The sequence below is a fragment of the Trachymyrmex cornetzi genome, unplaced genomic scaffold (assembly GCF_001594075.2).
Source record: "Trachymyrmex cornetzi isolate Tcor2-1 unplaced genomic scaffold, Tcor1.1 scaffold57, whole genome shotgun sequence".
In the NCBI taxonomy this organism is placed as follows: Eukaryota; Metazoa; Arthropoda; class Insecta; order Hymenoptera; family Formicidae; genus Trachymyrmex; species Trachymyrmex cornetzi.
Window position 1 is genome coordinate 993,601 of NW_017299882.1, and position 14,508 is coordinate 1,008,108.

Genomic DNA, 14,508 nt, shown 5'->3' on the forward strand with positions numbered 1-14,508 from the left:
TATCTACGTACGCTACATGACATCGTCACTTCATGCATCGTTTTCAAACTTTAATGTCTGTGATGCCTGTTGGAGACTATTCGAAACTCTACCGGTCGGCCGGAATGTCACATATGGCGACTATGGCGTTTGAACTCGCCAGCGCGACGTTCATTGGTCAATGTCTAGGGACAATTAGCAGTAAAATACGATAAGAATATTTTAGGGAGAAATTCCCCGCCTTTGGCGGGATATTTGAATGTAGAATCTGTCATGTTTTTGTGTCTTTATACACATATATAAAAATTTATTTATATTTTATGAAATACATAATAATAATATTAGTATATTACTAGAATATTATTCATTATATATATTATTTATATATTGTATGTAATTTGATTATAAATATTATTTATACTCTTAAATAAAAGTATTAAACATATGTAAGAGTAATAAATATTTTTAATGATCAAGTAATTAATAGAATAACCTTAAATTAAATTTATATTGAATTATTTGCGTATTTTTTTTAAATAAAGAAATTAATTAGTCGGTCTTTTAAGATTTGATAATAGCAAATTTATTTGATTTTTAAATTTTAACATAAAATCTTTCATAGTGCAAGTTCGACCACAACTGTTTCGCTGATCGATTGATACTTAGGGAATTTTTGGACGAGAAACTTGTATTCTTATTGCTAACGCATTGAAAATATACTTTTCTTTAAAATTTACGCAGAACATAAGCAACAAAAGATCAGTGATAAGTGAATCGCTCGATCACAGTTGAGACGTTAACATTAGTCTTATAAAAATTAACTGTATTTGTATATGTGAGATACAGATTGCGGACAAATGTACCGATCTAATAATTTATATGTAAATGCAATTGATATATGGTAATAGTAATTAAATGACATATTTATGCAAACCTACTGTAAAATAAATTTGTTATATAATTATAAAAGAAAAAGAACGTGTAAATAAGTAATATTTTAATTTAAAGTGGAAAATACAATACAACAGTTTTCCTTAATACCAACCGATTTAGATATCAAATATGAAATCTATTTGACTCAATCTCATCGTTTCACAAACGATTGTACTTAATACAAAAATGAAGGAAATGCTAGTAATAGTTTTGCTGCTGTATGTTAAAAATGGCGTACACAGAATTTTATCTCCTAATTGCGAAATTGTCCTCCCACCGATGCTAAATGTCCATAAAAATGTCTCGGGAACTGTGATAGAAACCGAAACAGTCGGCTTAGTCCTCTTCTCTCTCATTGGGAAATGCACAGTCTTCGTTTCTGAAGCTTCTCCTCCTCTGAAATATTGTCTCACGCTTTACAGTTTTTGTTGTAAATTGTCCACTACCTACGCAATTGTTAATAATAATAAATCGTTTCTGTCACAGTTCGCGCACAAATTACTCGGCGATTAAATTAAGTTATACTTAATAGCTATTCTCTCCTTTATACATTATCTCTCGTCTTGAAAAGAACCAATGTAAACCCGGTACTATTCGCTTCTCAACTTTTCCAGGAAGTCCGCTCCTGCACATATTAGGAACTACTTGGCAGCAAATATGATGACACAAGCGATTCGTACAAAACGGGTATGTGTTCTATTTATAATCATCATCTCTCTTCTTATTTATGATCTAGTAATTATTCTAAGCGTGTTTTCCTTCTCCTTCCCTCTATTTTTAATGAATAATGCTCAAAGTTTCTATACAAACATCATATTGGTTCTTCACGAAAATGACTGTTGCTACAATTTAAATTAACATGACAATGATTCACACGACGGAACTAAACGCTCGCTCTTCTCTCTCAGCTCTCTCTCTCTCTCTCTCTCTCTCTCTCTCTCTCTCTCTCTCTCTCTCCCTCTCTTTCTCTTTTCCTCGTTTTCTCTTCTCTTCGTACAATGTCAAGAATTTAAGAGCGTCGAGACAATGAATGAATCGAAAAAGTTATGAGCGGCTTTGTAAAACGTATTCTTCCTCGCGCGACAACATATTGAGGAAACAGAGATATAAAAAATATTTTATTTAAATCTTTAAGGACGAAATTAGGAATTGCGAGTAATGAAAGGAAGTATTCTAGGCTACTCCGAAGATAATTTTAACGTTTCCCGTTATTATAGTTGAGAGCCCGTAATGGTGCTTTAAACGTGGATGCAGATTGTTGCTGAATCTGATATGCTACAGGATGAATTTTAAAGCCGTATAATCTGGAAAATAAAAACTCTCTTAATTTCATATTCTATATACGCGAAAAATTTAGTCTTACACATTTAGAATGAATACGTGCTACATATGCTTAAGTAATTGCAATAAAATATGTTGCATATATCGGTAAAAAAAGATTAAGATTGGTCATCAGCCAACCACCTCTATCTTTTATATTTAATAATTATTTTGTTCATATAGACAATAATGAACAAAAATAGATGAATGTAATCATTCAAGATTGATAGAATCTACAGAAAAAATTTTAGAATCTATTAGTAGAATGTGTACAATAATACTGAGGTCCCTTCAGTAAAAGTGAATTATTTATACATTTGCATAATATATTTATTACATAAATATAATTTCATTTTATTTATATAATTTAATCATAAAATTACAAAATTTTAGTTTAAAATTTTCCCAACCAAAAATAGTATTTTGAACTTTAATCTCTTTTGACATACAATTAATTATTCCGTTACTAAAAATACTTTTATACGTTGATAAAAGTAATCTGATACTTACCTAGGTACAAATTGATTTGCCGCACGTTTTGGTCTATATTCAGGGTGAACCATGAATAGCATATGTGGAAATCCCGTTCCAAAATACGCTCCGTCAGTATGATGATGTCTCGAGCTCTTCGGTGTATAAACGTCCATGCACTTAGGACAATAACTCTTGACCATTGCCTCGCCAGGAACATCACTAAGCCCTAGTGGCAACATTGGTTGGGATTCACAATAAACTCGTGGACAATGACCAAAATCGCCCGCTTGGTACTTTTCGATCATTTGAGCGATGCCACGATTGGTAAGTATATAACGTGCGTGGATGAGACCATAGAGCATCTCTGCAGCCTGCTCGATTAAGTCTGATTGATTTGGATTATCGTCCAGATCATCATCTAACAAATAAAAATTGAACAAGAAATGTTAGAAGTAATCATATGACATATATCTTTGTTTGTTTTCAATTTATTTGATACACTCAATAATAATTTAGTTTATTGCTATTAAAAAAACTTACCAGGTTCAAGATCAAGAATCATATCTAATGCCTGGCGATAATGTGGTACTTGTTCATTCAGCCCCGTTAAATTGAATTTATCTTGAATATAGTCCTCATCCACCTAGATAAGATTTAAATGAAATAAATATATAGTAAAGTCTTATATTTTATTCTTGGATCCAGAAACATGTTGGAAAAAAATTAGAAATACACTTTTAATAATAAATAAACTTTGTCCACTAGGCAATATCTTCATCTAAATTCATAAACCATCACTAAATAAATAGAGATTTATGTTTATTATGTTGTTTTTTTGTGACTCTTAATTAGTTTAAGAAATACTACTAAAATAAATTACAAAACAGAGAGGACATTAATTGATTTTTAACAGTGATGCAGATTAAATGATAAATTAATGATACGAAATGATATGAAAATGTAGTACCTTATGTTTAATGTGACATAATTTACATGGAAAGGTGATAGGATTTAAAGTGTATAATTATTATAATAAAAAATTACAAAGTTTTAGAAAAAGAATTAAGTTGTATATTTTAAAGAACAGCATCAGTCATACATGTAATAAGATGGCTAATGAAATGATTATGAATCGGAAAACGACGTAATATTCCTTGTAATCCTGATTCTACTCTTGTTTATTTTTATATTATCAATTAATTATGTCAAAGGGATGTAAGAATAATTTGGCTTTCCAATATTAAACACAAGTCTGTTTTTCACTCCTTTCTTTTGTCAAATATCAAACATATACCTATTCCACTCTAAGTTCTAAAAGTATGTACTAGTTGATCGATAGAAAACAGAAGTTTGCATCACATGTTTCAACATGTTCCAACATACTCCTACCATAGCTCCTATTCATTCAACGTGCTCGTTAAAGAAGAGCTAATAGTAGGAGCATGTTGAAACATGTTGGAGCATGTAATATAAAACTTTAGACTTCATGTATCCACCATGCTAGAAAATAAATTTCAGACAGATAGAAAATTGACCAACCTCATTACTCAAATATGATCTGTTAATTTCTACTCCATGTGAGATTATGAAACATTCTAGCATCATGGACACAACGAAATATATGACTTTGAAATAAAAGATAAAGGAAAAAGGAAAAAGTTAAACCATGCAGGTTCTGCTTTAAAAAAAAAAAACAAACCTACAATTCGCACGATTGGAAAAATTTAAAGATTTAAATATGTCTAAAAAAATACGTATAAAAATGTGTCAAAAGGTATGTATTGCTGAGTTTTTAAATACATCGAAGGTAAGATTGAGGTTGCGCTCCTGATCACTCACCTCGCAAAAGAACTCGTTCCCGCGTAAACCACAGAACCACGAGATCCAGGACACCTCCTCGGAGCTGCTCATTTTCCTGCGGCAAAAGAAACCGAGGGGAGAATTCCGTTATTAAGTGTTAGACGTAGTAAGCGGGGAGAAAAGCGACCAAGGCCCGATGAAGAGGTTGCACGTGTCACGCTCAGTCACGCTTTCTCGTTCGCTCGGTGGCTCCTTCACACGGTGTGTGAACGCGTCGTCGTCGTCGTTGTCGTCGTCGTCGTTGCCCACATTGTGTGCAGGCAAAATTGGTTAGAACAGCGCGAACGCGGGATGCGACAGGGGGTGAAGGGGGTGAGAATAACGGACGGACGTACAGACAGATAAACGTAGGACGGAGGGTAGCGCGGGGGTGTGCAATGGAGCTCGCTTTACTAGGCAAGATGCCCGACAAGTTAAGGCCCGTCCGGCGCGTTCACACCTACGTTTCCGTGGTCATTGCTGCTTCGTCAGCTGTTTTTCGAACACGATGCACAATGGGACGCGGCCAGGAAGCGCATTACTCGTGCAAATTGCCAACGCGGAGCACAGCTACCCGACGAAAAACCAAAAATAAACAGCCCTCGCGGCTTACCTTTTGGTGCTTTGATTAGCCACGCTTGCTCAACCGAACGGAGTATAGCTGGCGCTGTCGGTGCGCGCGCATCGCCTCCGCCATCTTCCGGCGTATCGCGAAACGTTACAAGATCTGTTTAATGGTGGATTCACACCATTCACCCTGCGCACGATATCCAATAAAAGAATTCAGTTCTAGTTAGGCCAGAATCAGACTACGCATTAAAGATTGAGATTGAAGATTAAAATTTGACCACTCGGGACAAAGGAATTTTAGGTCCTATTGTTTTGATTGGTTAAATTTCAATCTTTCAATCTTCAATCTCAACCTTCAATGCGTAGTCTGATTCCGGCTTTCTCTAGGGTATTCATAGCCAGATCTTATATTCAAGACCGTCTTAAGTACGGTCTTAAGAAGTCACGAACCAATCAGAGGGCTGCATTAGCGTCTTAAGACATCTTAAGATCGAACTTAAGGCGATCATGGGCCGGTATTCATAGTCAGATCTTATATTTAAGACCGTCTTAAGTACAGTCTTAAGATGTCATGAACCAATCAGAGGGCCGCATTAGCGACTTAAGACATTATTTAAGACGGTCTTAAAATAAGAATCGACTATAAATACCGGCCTTAAAGGGTCCTCTACATAGAAGTCGTAGACGGTCGTGGAGTCTAATAGCGTTTTCGGCCCGACCGGGTTTGCACCAACCTGGGTTGGATTAATGGCGTTTTGCGCTCTCCTATTGGTAGAGCGTGTGACATCAACCAATAGGAAAGATTAATCCAACCCAGGTTGGTGCAAACCCGATCGGGCCGAAAACGCTATAAGTTGTAGGAAACTGACCAATTCCAATCGAGTATTCTCCTTATATTCGATTGTGATCGGTTGATTTCCTACGACTTAAGACTCCACGATCGTCTACTTCTATGTAGAGGACCCTTAAATATAAGAAACGACTATGAATACCGGCCTAGGAGACAAATTCTTCTATTGCATATCATACGTAGTATGAATCTAGTATAATGTTGGGTTCATCATTACGATTGGCGATTGCTAGTCATTTCAAGAAGGAAAGCAATACCTTTCTAATTGGTTCAATAGACGCAAATGCGAACATATTTTAAGACCGTACTTAAGACGGTCTTGAATATAAGATCTGACTATGGTATATATATATATATATACCGGCCAATCCGTTAGTGATAAAGCGAAGTTTAAAAGGACGGTATTCATAATCGATTCTTATATTCAAGATCTTAAGTACAGTCTTAGGATGTCGCAAACCGATCAGAAGGCTATATTAGCATCTTAAAACATTGGCTGCGTTCAGCAGAGAAAGCAGCTTTGCAACTGTTGTAAAATTCTTCAATATAATTGGAAATAAAACGATTCACTGTGTTACACTGTGTTTGATTGTGTCCTTGCTGGAAAGCACCCATATTCAAGATTCTTAAGTCTTAGGATGTCGCAAACCGATCAGAAGGCCATATTAGCATCTTAAAACATTGGCTGCGTTCAGCAGAGAAAGCAGCTTTGCAACTGTTGTAAAATTCTTCAATATAATTGGTCTTGCCCTTAGTTCCTCATTGGATCTAAATGTATAAACCAATCATATTCAAGAATTTGCAAAGCTGTTTTCTCTGCTGAACGCAGCCATTGCCTAAGACGATCTTGAAATAAAAACAGATTATAAATACCGGCCTACAATAGGTCTGTTTAATAAAGTCAATTATGATTTAATTCTTTCTCTATCCGAAATCTCAGAACGATTTCTAGCATCCTAAACATAAAATTAATATGAACCGATAATTGTATTTTTCTTAATATTCCATAAGGCCATATACACAATAATGAAAATATTAATAAGAACAAACATTAAGATTTTATCCTATCAGAAACCGTATATTTCGGTATAACAGGTTTCTAATAGATTGAGGAGGGTCTCAGATGCGAATGTCTCAATTAGATCACTTATATTCTCCGGTGACTAGTAATTACAACTGATGAGAAATTATTATCTCGTTTTTGTTAATTAGCAATGTAATAGACCATCAATTAGAGAATCAATTGTATATTTTGAAGCAAAAATGGTAAAAATGAACAAATTTATTAAATGCTGACTAATGAATCATAAATATTCTAATATTAATGAGCAAATTTACTAGATGTTGATCAACAAATTATAAATATTCCAATACATATTGCAAAAATTACAAAAATTGCTCATTTTTGTAATTTTCACTTTATTTTAAGAATTATAATAAGTCCCCAGTGGACCGATTGTGTATTTTTAAATAAAGTGAAAATTACAAAAGCCAAACCAATTCATTAAGTGCTGTTAATTCATTAAGTGATCAATAAAATATTCTAATGAATTTGTTCATTTTGGTAATTTTTATCTTATTTCAAGATACACAATTAATTCACTGGGGACTTATTATGATTCTTGAAATGAAGTAAAATTTACAAAAGTAAAAATTTACAAAAATGAAAATTGCAAAAGTGAAAATTTACAAAAGTAAAAGTGACAAAAGTAAGCAAATTCATTAAGTGTTAATCAATATGAAATTATTCTACATTCTAGTAAATTCGCTCACTTTTGTAGATTTTATCTTGTTTTAAGAATCATAATAAACCCCCTGGAAATTAATTGTGCCCCATTATTCTTAATTTTAGTTTTGGCTTAATACAAAATAAGACATAATCAAAGATCGTTTCAAGAAACACCCGAAAGGGTCCTCTACATAGAAGTCGTAGACGGTCGTGGAGTCTTAAGTCGTAGGAAACTGACCAATTCCAATCGAGTATTCTCCTTATATTTGATTGTGATTGGTTGGTTTCCTACTTAAGACTTCACGACCATCTACGACTTCTATGTAGAGGACCCTTAAAGGTTACAATAGAGATTTTAGGTTTGTTTGCGTCGCATGCTCCAACATGCTCCTACTTCCTCCTATTGTAGCTTCTACTCACTCAAACGCGCTCTTTAGAGAGTAGGATCTATGGTAGGAACATGTTGAAGCATGTTGGAGTATGCAACGTGAACGAACCTTTTCATAATACATAGTGCACAAGAAAATCAACCAATCAAAATTCTTCTTTTCTGTGAAATGGAAGAAAAGAAAGGTATTATGATTGATTAATTCTCTTATATACTATGTATTGTGTTGTACAAAAATCTGTGCAGAGCCTCTATTCTGGCTGTGTTCCAAAATTGACTGCAAGTACTGAAAATCTATAGTACACGCAACGTAAACTGTAGCTTTTTCAGTGCTGGCAGTCAATTTGGAACACAGCCTCTGTAACTCGTTAAAACAATAACGACAGTTATAACGACAGTTGCGCAGCTTTTTTACTATATAAAATATCTGCGCAACTGTCGTTATGAGCACATAACGATTGCATAACAAGTTACAGAATTCCGTTGCTGCTGTCTTAACCATTAAATTAAAATAACGTGAGGCTCGTGCAAAAATATGATGTAAAATATAAAATATTAGTAAATAATATATATGATATGAGGTTTAAACTCTTCCTTTATTAACGCTAGTATTATTTCTTCCATATAATTTACGATTTTCCGTGCATACCTTTTAAGATTTGTATTCCTAGAACTTTCCATTATTACTTCTAACATTTCATCATCTTCATCACTGCTTTCAGAAGAATCTATTAATTCTTGCATAAGTGCAACGAATGCTAATGCTGTTACCATTGTGACTGTTGCTAATAACAATACTCTTCCACGGTCTTGTTCTTCTTCTTACAATTTCGTTAGGTTTGATCTCAGCATAAAACTTATACTACTGGAAGGAGAATGACCTATCCACAAGCTATCCAAGCAATGAGTAGAAATGGCCGCAGCACACACTCTTGCATAACGCATAATACATAGTGCATAATGGAATCAACCAATCGAAATTCTTCTTTTCCATGGAATGAGAGGAAAGGAAAGCTTCTGATTAGTTGATTCGCTTATGCACTATGCGTTATGCAAAAGTTTGTGTTGCGGCCTTTATACTGAACACAGCTCGATTAGAACTCTAGATTTAAAGTCACTAGATTAACAAAGTATCGTGAACTGCCGCCATTTTGGCTCCATGACGCGCGGTTATTCAAAACTTCAGCCTTTTTCGCTGCGGTTTTAGCAATTTTCAACACAGTAACCGGGCATTCTCGATAATAATAGAATCAGGTTTTTCTTCTTCCAGACTCCTGTATGGATTTCTGACTTTTTAACAGAATCAGATTAGAATAGCACTTCGACACTATTTTGGTTCCAAATGTTAATTCACTGAATTTTCTCATCACAGTACTTTGTTAAACTAATGGCTTTACCTACATCATTACAAAGGCGCATTACAGTATATAACTAGTGAGCCCTAGATAGCATATAAACTGTCCTCTATATTGAGATAATATAACTTTTATTATTTTAATTATTAAGATTACAATATATTTACTAATAATGTAATTGGTAGTAAACAAAGTAATAAAATATATATTGTGTAATGAACAATGAAAAAAAAATTAAAAGAAAACCTCCCCGACGGGGAATCGAACCCCGGTCTCCCGCGTGACAGGCGGGGATACTAACCACTATACTATCGAGGATTTCTGAACTTGAACTTGAAAAATTACGGTCTAGATGTTAAATACGTTTATGATAAATATAAAACATATATTTTAGAATTTTAAATAATACGATTGAATTTGTTATCTAAACAAAACGTTCATATCGATATATTGTGTTTTAATTATTTTCATTTTCATAACAAAAAAGATATTTACCAAAAAGATAAAAGATATACTTATAGTAATATAATATTCAGAATTGAATAGTAACGCATGATTTGTAATACTGTTACCGTAACTATATATTTGTAACTGTTAATAAATTATAATGACGTTATATTTTTCATTTGTAACGGTAACGATATATCCAGTTAATTTTTTAAATAATGATAATCAGTATAATAATTATTTTGTACATGTATAACAAATATATATGAAACGTGTATGTATAAGCGAATTTAAAAAGAATGGAGTATTACATTTAATCATGTTGTGAATTAATAACATAATTAATTGGATGTGTTACTCTAAAAAAATATTAAAATATTAGAAATTTTAGCAACTCGGTATTTTTTGAGAAATGATAACAAAATTCTTTTCCCAATAGATAATGAGTAACTTTTTGTAATGAATAACGGTAATGAATTATTTTTTAAAAAAGTTCCTAGTAATACTATTTGAATTAAATGTTTTGCATAACCAAAATCTGTTCACACACTTTTCAATCTTTTCTTTTATGTATGTATAAATAAGTATCTTTGTGCAAAAATACATATCTTTTTAACAATAATTTTATTTATAAATCAATAAAACAAAGAAAAGCTACAAAAATAATCAAGGTTTATGTATTAATTGTAACAATATTTCGAGAATCTCTTGTTTCTGTTTGGATACAGCGATCCTTTGTCTCCTTTCTTCGATTTCCAATTCCAGTCTTGCTTCGCGTTCTTTTTTTTCCATCTTAAATTTTTCTTCCTCGAGTTGAATTCTCCTCTCTTCCAAGTGGAATTGTTTCTCTTGAAATTCTACTTCCTTCTTATGTCTTTCTTGCAAAAAATGCAACGTCGATTTCTTCAACGCATCGTGGCGTATTTTGTTTCTTATTGGACCAACCGTTCTCGACGGTGACATGGTTGGCGACTGCAATGGGCTCCCTGAAGTTAGTGGAGTCGACGACGAGGAGGAAGATGATGAAGTTGGCGATGGTAAAGCAATTGGCAAAAATGTTGAAGACGTGAATGAAGGTATAGATGTTGCTATTGTTGGTACAGTTGGTTCTTCTATTATCACTTCTAGGGTATCAGAAATGTTCTCTAAAGTCACATCCCTCTGTAGTCTTGATTTCTGTGCATTAGAGCCTTTGCCAGAACGCCTGAATTCTTTTTGCAAGTCTTGTATTTGCTGTAGCAGTCCCTCTTTTTCATTGTACTGTTCCTCAGTACCTGACCTAAAAATTAGTGAAGGTACAATAAAAACATTCAATAAATCTCTTTATAACCATGAAGTTATGTTTATGTTTTTCAACAAAATAGGAAACAATAAGTGCTTTCATGTAATGATATAAGCTCTGTTTTTCTTAGGTCTGTTTTCTGTGGCTGAACCAGTGTACATTTTTGGAACTTAAACTTAAAGTGAAATAGATATATGTTTGATATTTGTCGAAAGCGAGAAAGAAAGTTCTAAACAGACCACATGTGTCGCTGAATGAGAAGCCTCCAATATTACTTTAATAACGCATCTAAGGTTTCTTTCTTTTTTTAGAAGACACGCTTGACACAAACATTGTTCTATCCTTCTTTATTTCATTCTATGTATTCAATGAATAACAAAAATAGAATGACATTTATGTCTTTCCTAAAAGGAAAGCAATCTAAGAGGAGATATCAATTATCAATGCATCTTATGTAATTAATTAAAACAAAGCGACATGTGCTTACTCACTTCTTCAAATGTGCGCGGCCTTCTCTAGTCCAGATTTTCAGCAGGTGATCGACGTGCTCCTTGACGCAGCGTAAACTAAAGTTCTTTTGCGTCGCGTTCACGACTCGCTCGGCAACGGTTTTCCACCTGTCGCTCTCCTCATATGGGTTCTGCCTCGAGACCTCTCGTAAAAGTATCAAATCATCCAGAATTGTAAAGCGAAGCCGCTCTGGTTTCGCCATCGGGCTTGGTGGTGCACACTCTCATGCGGATGTCTCGCCGTGTAGCAGCCTTTGTCGTAGCCTTGTGGAAAAGCGCGAACGCTCTATCTTCCTCGCAATAACATAGCAACATGTCATTGTCGAGGAGAGATGTCTCCTCGTACAGTGCACGACGTACCTAGCTTTTTTGATGGAATTCAACATGGCGGACTCGATGTACTTTGAATTCTTGTATATTGGGTGACTCTAAGCCATCTTTACCGACCGCGGATAAAATCATCAACATTGTATATCGATCGAGCATTTTTTCCAATTATTGTCCGATTTGTCAGTGTTTCCCCTAACCTCGAAAACGTAAAAAACACAAATCGTTTGCTCTGATTTTCAAGAAAAAAGGTTAAATTACTTTGATTTTCAAGAAGAAAGGTTAAAATTGTTCTTGTCATCTGCTCTTTCGCGTCAGATCGCGAAAACTTTATCAGTAAGTGTGCTTTTTTTTTAATCTTACGTTAAAAAATTTTTAATAAATGTACCCAATTTCTGGATATTCGGAAATTAACCGATTAAAAATGAATAAATATTAATTGTATGTCGAAATAATATTGTAATATTATTAGGAAAATTATCCTTAAAAAATGTTAGAGATAACATGCAACGATCGTCTCGGTAAAAAGGTTAGAGTGAAATGCAACCCAGACGACACCATAGGAGACCTGAAAAAATTGATAGCTGCCCAAACTGGAACACACTGGGAGAAGATCGTATTAAAGAAGTGGTATACCATTTTCAAGGACCATATAAAGTTGCAGGACTGTATCCTTTACTGTGAAAAACCGAGTCAAAATACTTTGTCAAATATCTTGTATTTCTTAAGAAATCTTCCTTAATACACTGCCTCAGATGAGATACATGACGGCATGAACTTAGAACTCTATTATCAATAATTCTATATAAAAAAACGTTACACGTTTTTACACATAAGAATTTTTAATATAACGTCATAATTATTAAATTTTCTTTTCTATGTCTAAATATATAATGTATATGTATAGAAGAATAAATGGTTAAATATAAAATATTAAATGAACACAAAAATGTCAACAAGGAAAATTTCTATTTTTGCATTATATAAGCCTCATAATTACTCATAAATATCCCTATATTTTAACAATATCTAATTTGTTCTATAAATTAATAGTTTCAATTGTGCCACACATAATATAATGTATGCTCTTTGATATTAGTGCCTTTTAAGACTTGCATATGTAGGATGTAACTTGAAGGTATAGCAAAGTGATAATGCTATAAGAAAGATGATCTTGTTAGGCATATGAACATCTTTACCCTACAGCATGTATCTTGCTTTTATAGCTCTGCTACATATCTTGATCACATCCTGTATATTTTATATAAATATCAAGTATAAGAGAATTTTTAGTTTTATAATATTCAATAATTTTCACTCAAATAAAATTACTGCAAAATGCAAACGCTAAAAATATCATTAATGATGCCTTCTAAAACATTGATCTAAAAAAATTTTTCTTTCTGCTTTATAGAATTAAAATTATATAAAAAATATATTCGAGTATTGAAATAAAACATGACTTGGCGGATCACTCTAACTAAAACATGTTAAGGTCTCAAAAATTAATGCGGCCTCTTGAATAATCCCTCTACCCTGCTTATTGGACTTTCAGGTCCCGCCATTTGTCTACCTCGGTTGCTTAAGAAGTCTCTTATGTGCTGCACTATCAGATCTATCGCCACTGCAACAGATCACGAAATATCAGTACATAATCGCGAATATATACGCAATTACGTCGGGAATAAGATGAATTGCTTTATTTGCAATATATCATACATTTTGGAACAATATAAAATTGTGGATACTTGAAGAATTAATTGTTACTATTTCAAATAATAACTGTGATCGTATTAGGATTACGTATGGTTTTATTATGCATAACACACTTGTATTTATGTTTTGCAAATACAAGAAATCTTCGTTCTTTTTTTATTAACAATATGCAAGTGCCCCAGAACTGGTGCTCTCTTTCTTTCTCTTTCGCACTCTTTCTCGACTACAGGTATTCATTGATGCGGATTAGTAATCTCAAAATCGAAGCTTCTCAATAAAACTTACTAAAATTTAAGCTATATATATTAACAAATTAAAAGATTTTAATGAATTAAGAAGTTAGCAAACCAAAAGATTTTAACAGAAATTTAATTCAAATTTAATTATTTGTATACTGAAAATAAGAAAGAGGTACAATGATATATGTATGATCTTATAGAATCATCCTATTGAGAATTACATTATATTAAACAAAACTTCCGAGATTTTTGTTGTACAGAAAGGAACTGACTATTTGGATGTATCATGTATGCGCGCGCTTGTATGTAATTACATACAATAATTAATATTATAGAATGCAATAGAGATAAATATTTCAAGATAAGTCTATAAACTAGATAAATTGCATCTTAACTAATTGTGCTAGGAAATACTTGCATGTGATTACATTTCTAAAGTATTATGTAAAATGCAAATGCAAAATATATAAGTTATTAAAAATTGAATGGTCTTATAGAGATGTCTAAAATGCAGGAAATGGAAGTAACTAGTTACTGTAACTGCCGTTACT

The 14,508-nt window shown here is 33.2% G+C and overlaps 4 protein-coding genes and 1 non-coding gene across 6 annotated transcripts in view; 1 reads left to right on the top strand and 4 right to left on the bottom strand.

The window, feature by feature from the left end:
* Positions 1 to 2,107: 2,107 nt before the first annotated feature.
* CkIIbeta (casein kinase II subunit beta) lies at positions 2,108 to 5,225 on the bottom strand. Of its 2 annotated transcripts, none has more exons than XM_018515315.1 (5): positions 5,159 to 5,225; positions 4,546 to 4,621; positions 3,247 to 3,349; positions 2,743 to 3,124; positions 2,108 to 2,216 (listed from the first exon to the last, which is right to left on the bottom strand). In XM_018515315.1, exons 2-5 carry the CDS (start codon positions 4,615 to 4,617, stop codon positions 2,108 to 2,110), a joined length of 666 nt encoding a protein of 221 aa, XP_018370817.1. In that variant the 5' UTR covers positions 4,618 to 4,621; positions 5,159 to 5,225. The 2 variants fall into 2 exon arrangements, with proteins under 2 accessions (XP_018370817.1, XP_018370815.1); XM_018515313.1 differs by lacking the exon at positions 5,159 to 5,225 and adding an exon at positions 5,010 to 5,152.
* A 4,458-nt stretch (positions 5,226 to 9,683) lies between these two features.
* TRNAD-GUC (transfer RNA aspartic acid (anticodon GUC)) lies at positions 9,684 to 9,755 on the bottom strand. Its single transcript has one exon. It is a non-coding gene; the product is annotated as a tRNA-Asp (tRNA).
* Positions 9,756 to 10,550: 795 nt separating this feature from the next.
* Positions 10,551 to 12,108, bottom strand: LOC108766054 (myotubularin-related protein DDB_G0290005). Its single transcript, XM_018515089.1, has 2 exons — positions 11,658 to 12,108; positions 10,551 to 11,163 (listed from the first exon to the last, which is right to left on the bottom strand). Exons 1-2 carry the CDS (start codon positions 11,876 to 11,878, stop codon positions 10,551 to 10,553), a joined length of 834 nt encoding a protein of 277 aa, XP_018370591.1. The 5' UTR covers positions 11,879 to 12,108.
* Positions 12,109 to 12,196: 88 nt separating this feature from the next.
* On the top strand, positions 12,197 to 12,851 carry ubl (Ubiquitin-like protein 5). Its single transcript, XM_018515090.1, has 3 exons — positions 12,197 to 12,338; positions 12,475 to 12,670; positions 12,758 to 12,851. The coding sequence occupies exons 2-3, from the start codon at positions 12,493 to 12,495 to the stop codon at positions 12,799 to 12,801; spliced, it is 222 nt and encodes a 73-aa protein (XP_018370592.1). The 5' UTR covers positions 12,197 to 12,338; positions 12,475 to 12,492; the 3' UTR covers positions 12,802 to 12,851.
* A 571-nt stretch (positions 12,852 to 13,422) lies between these two features.
* The window catches only part of Uck (Uridine-cytidine kinase), a 6,781-nt gene continuing 5,695 nt past the window's right edge, over positions 13,423 to 14,508 (bottom strand). Inside the window, exon 5 of the mRNA XM_018515076.1 lies at positions 13,423 to 13,626. Within this exon, the coding sequence (XP_018370578.1) occupies positions 13,508 to 13,626 (119 nt within the window). The 3' untranslated portion in view covers positions 13,423 to 13,507. The remainder of the gene's footprint in view (positions 13,627 to 14,508) is intronic.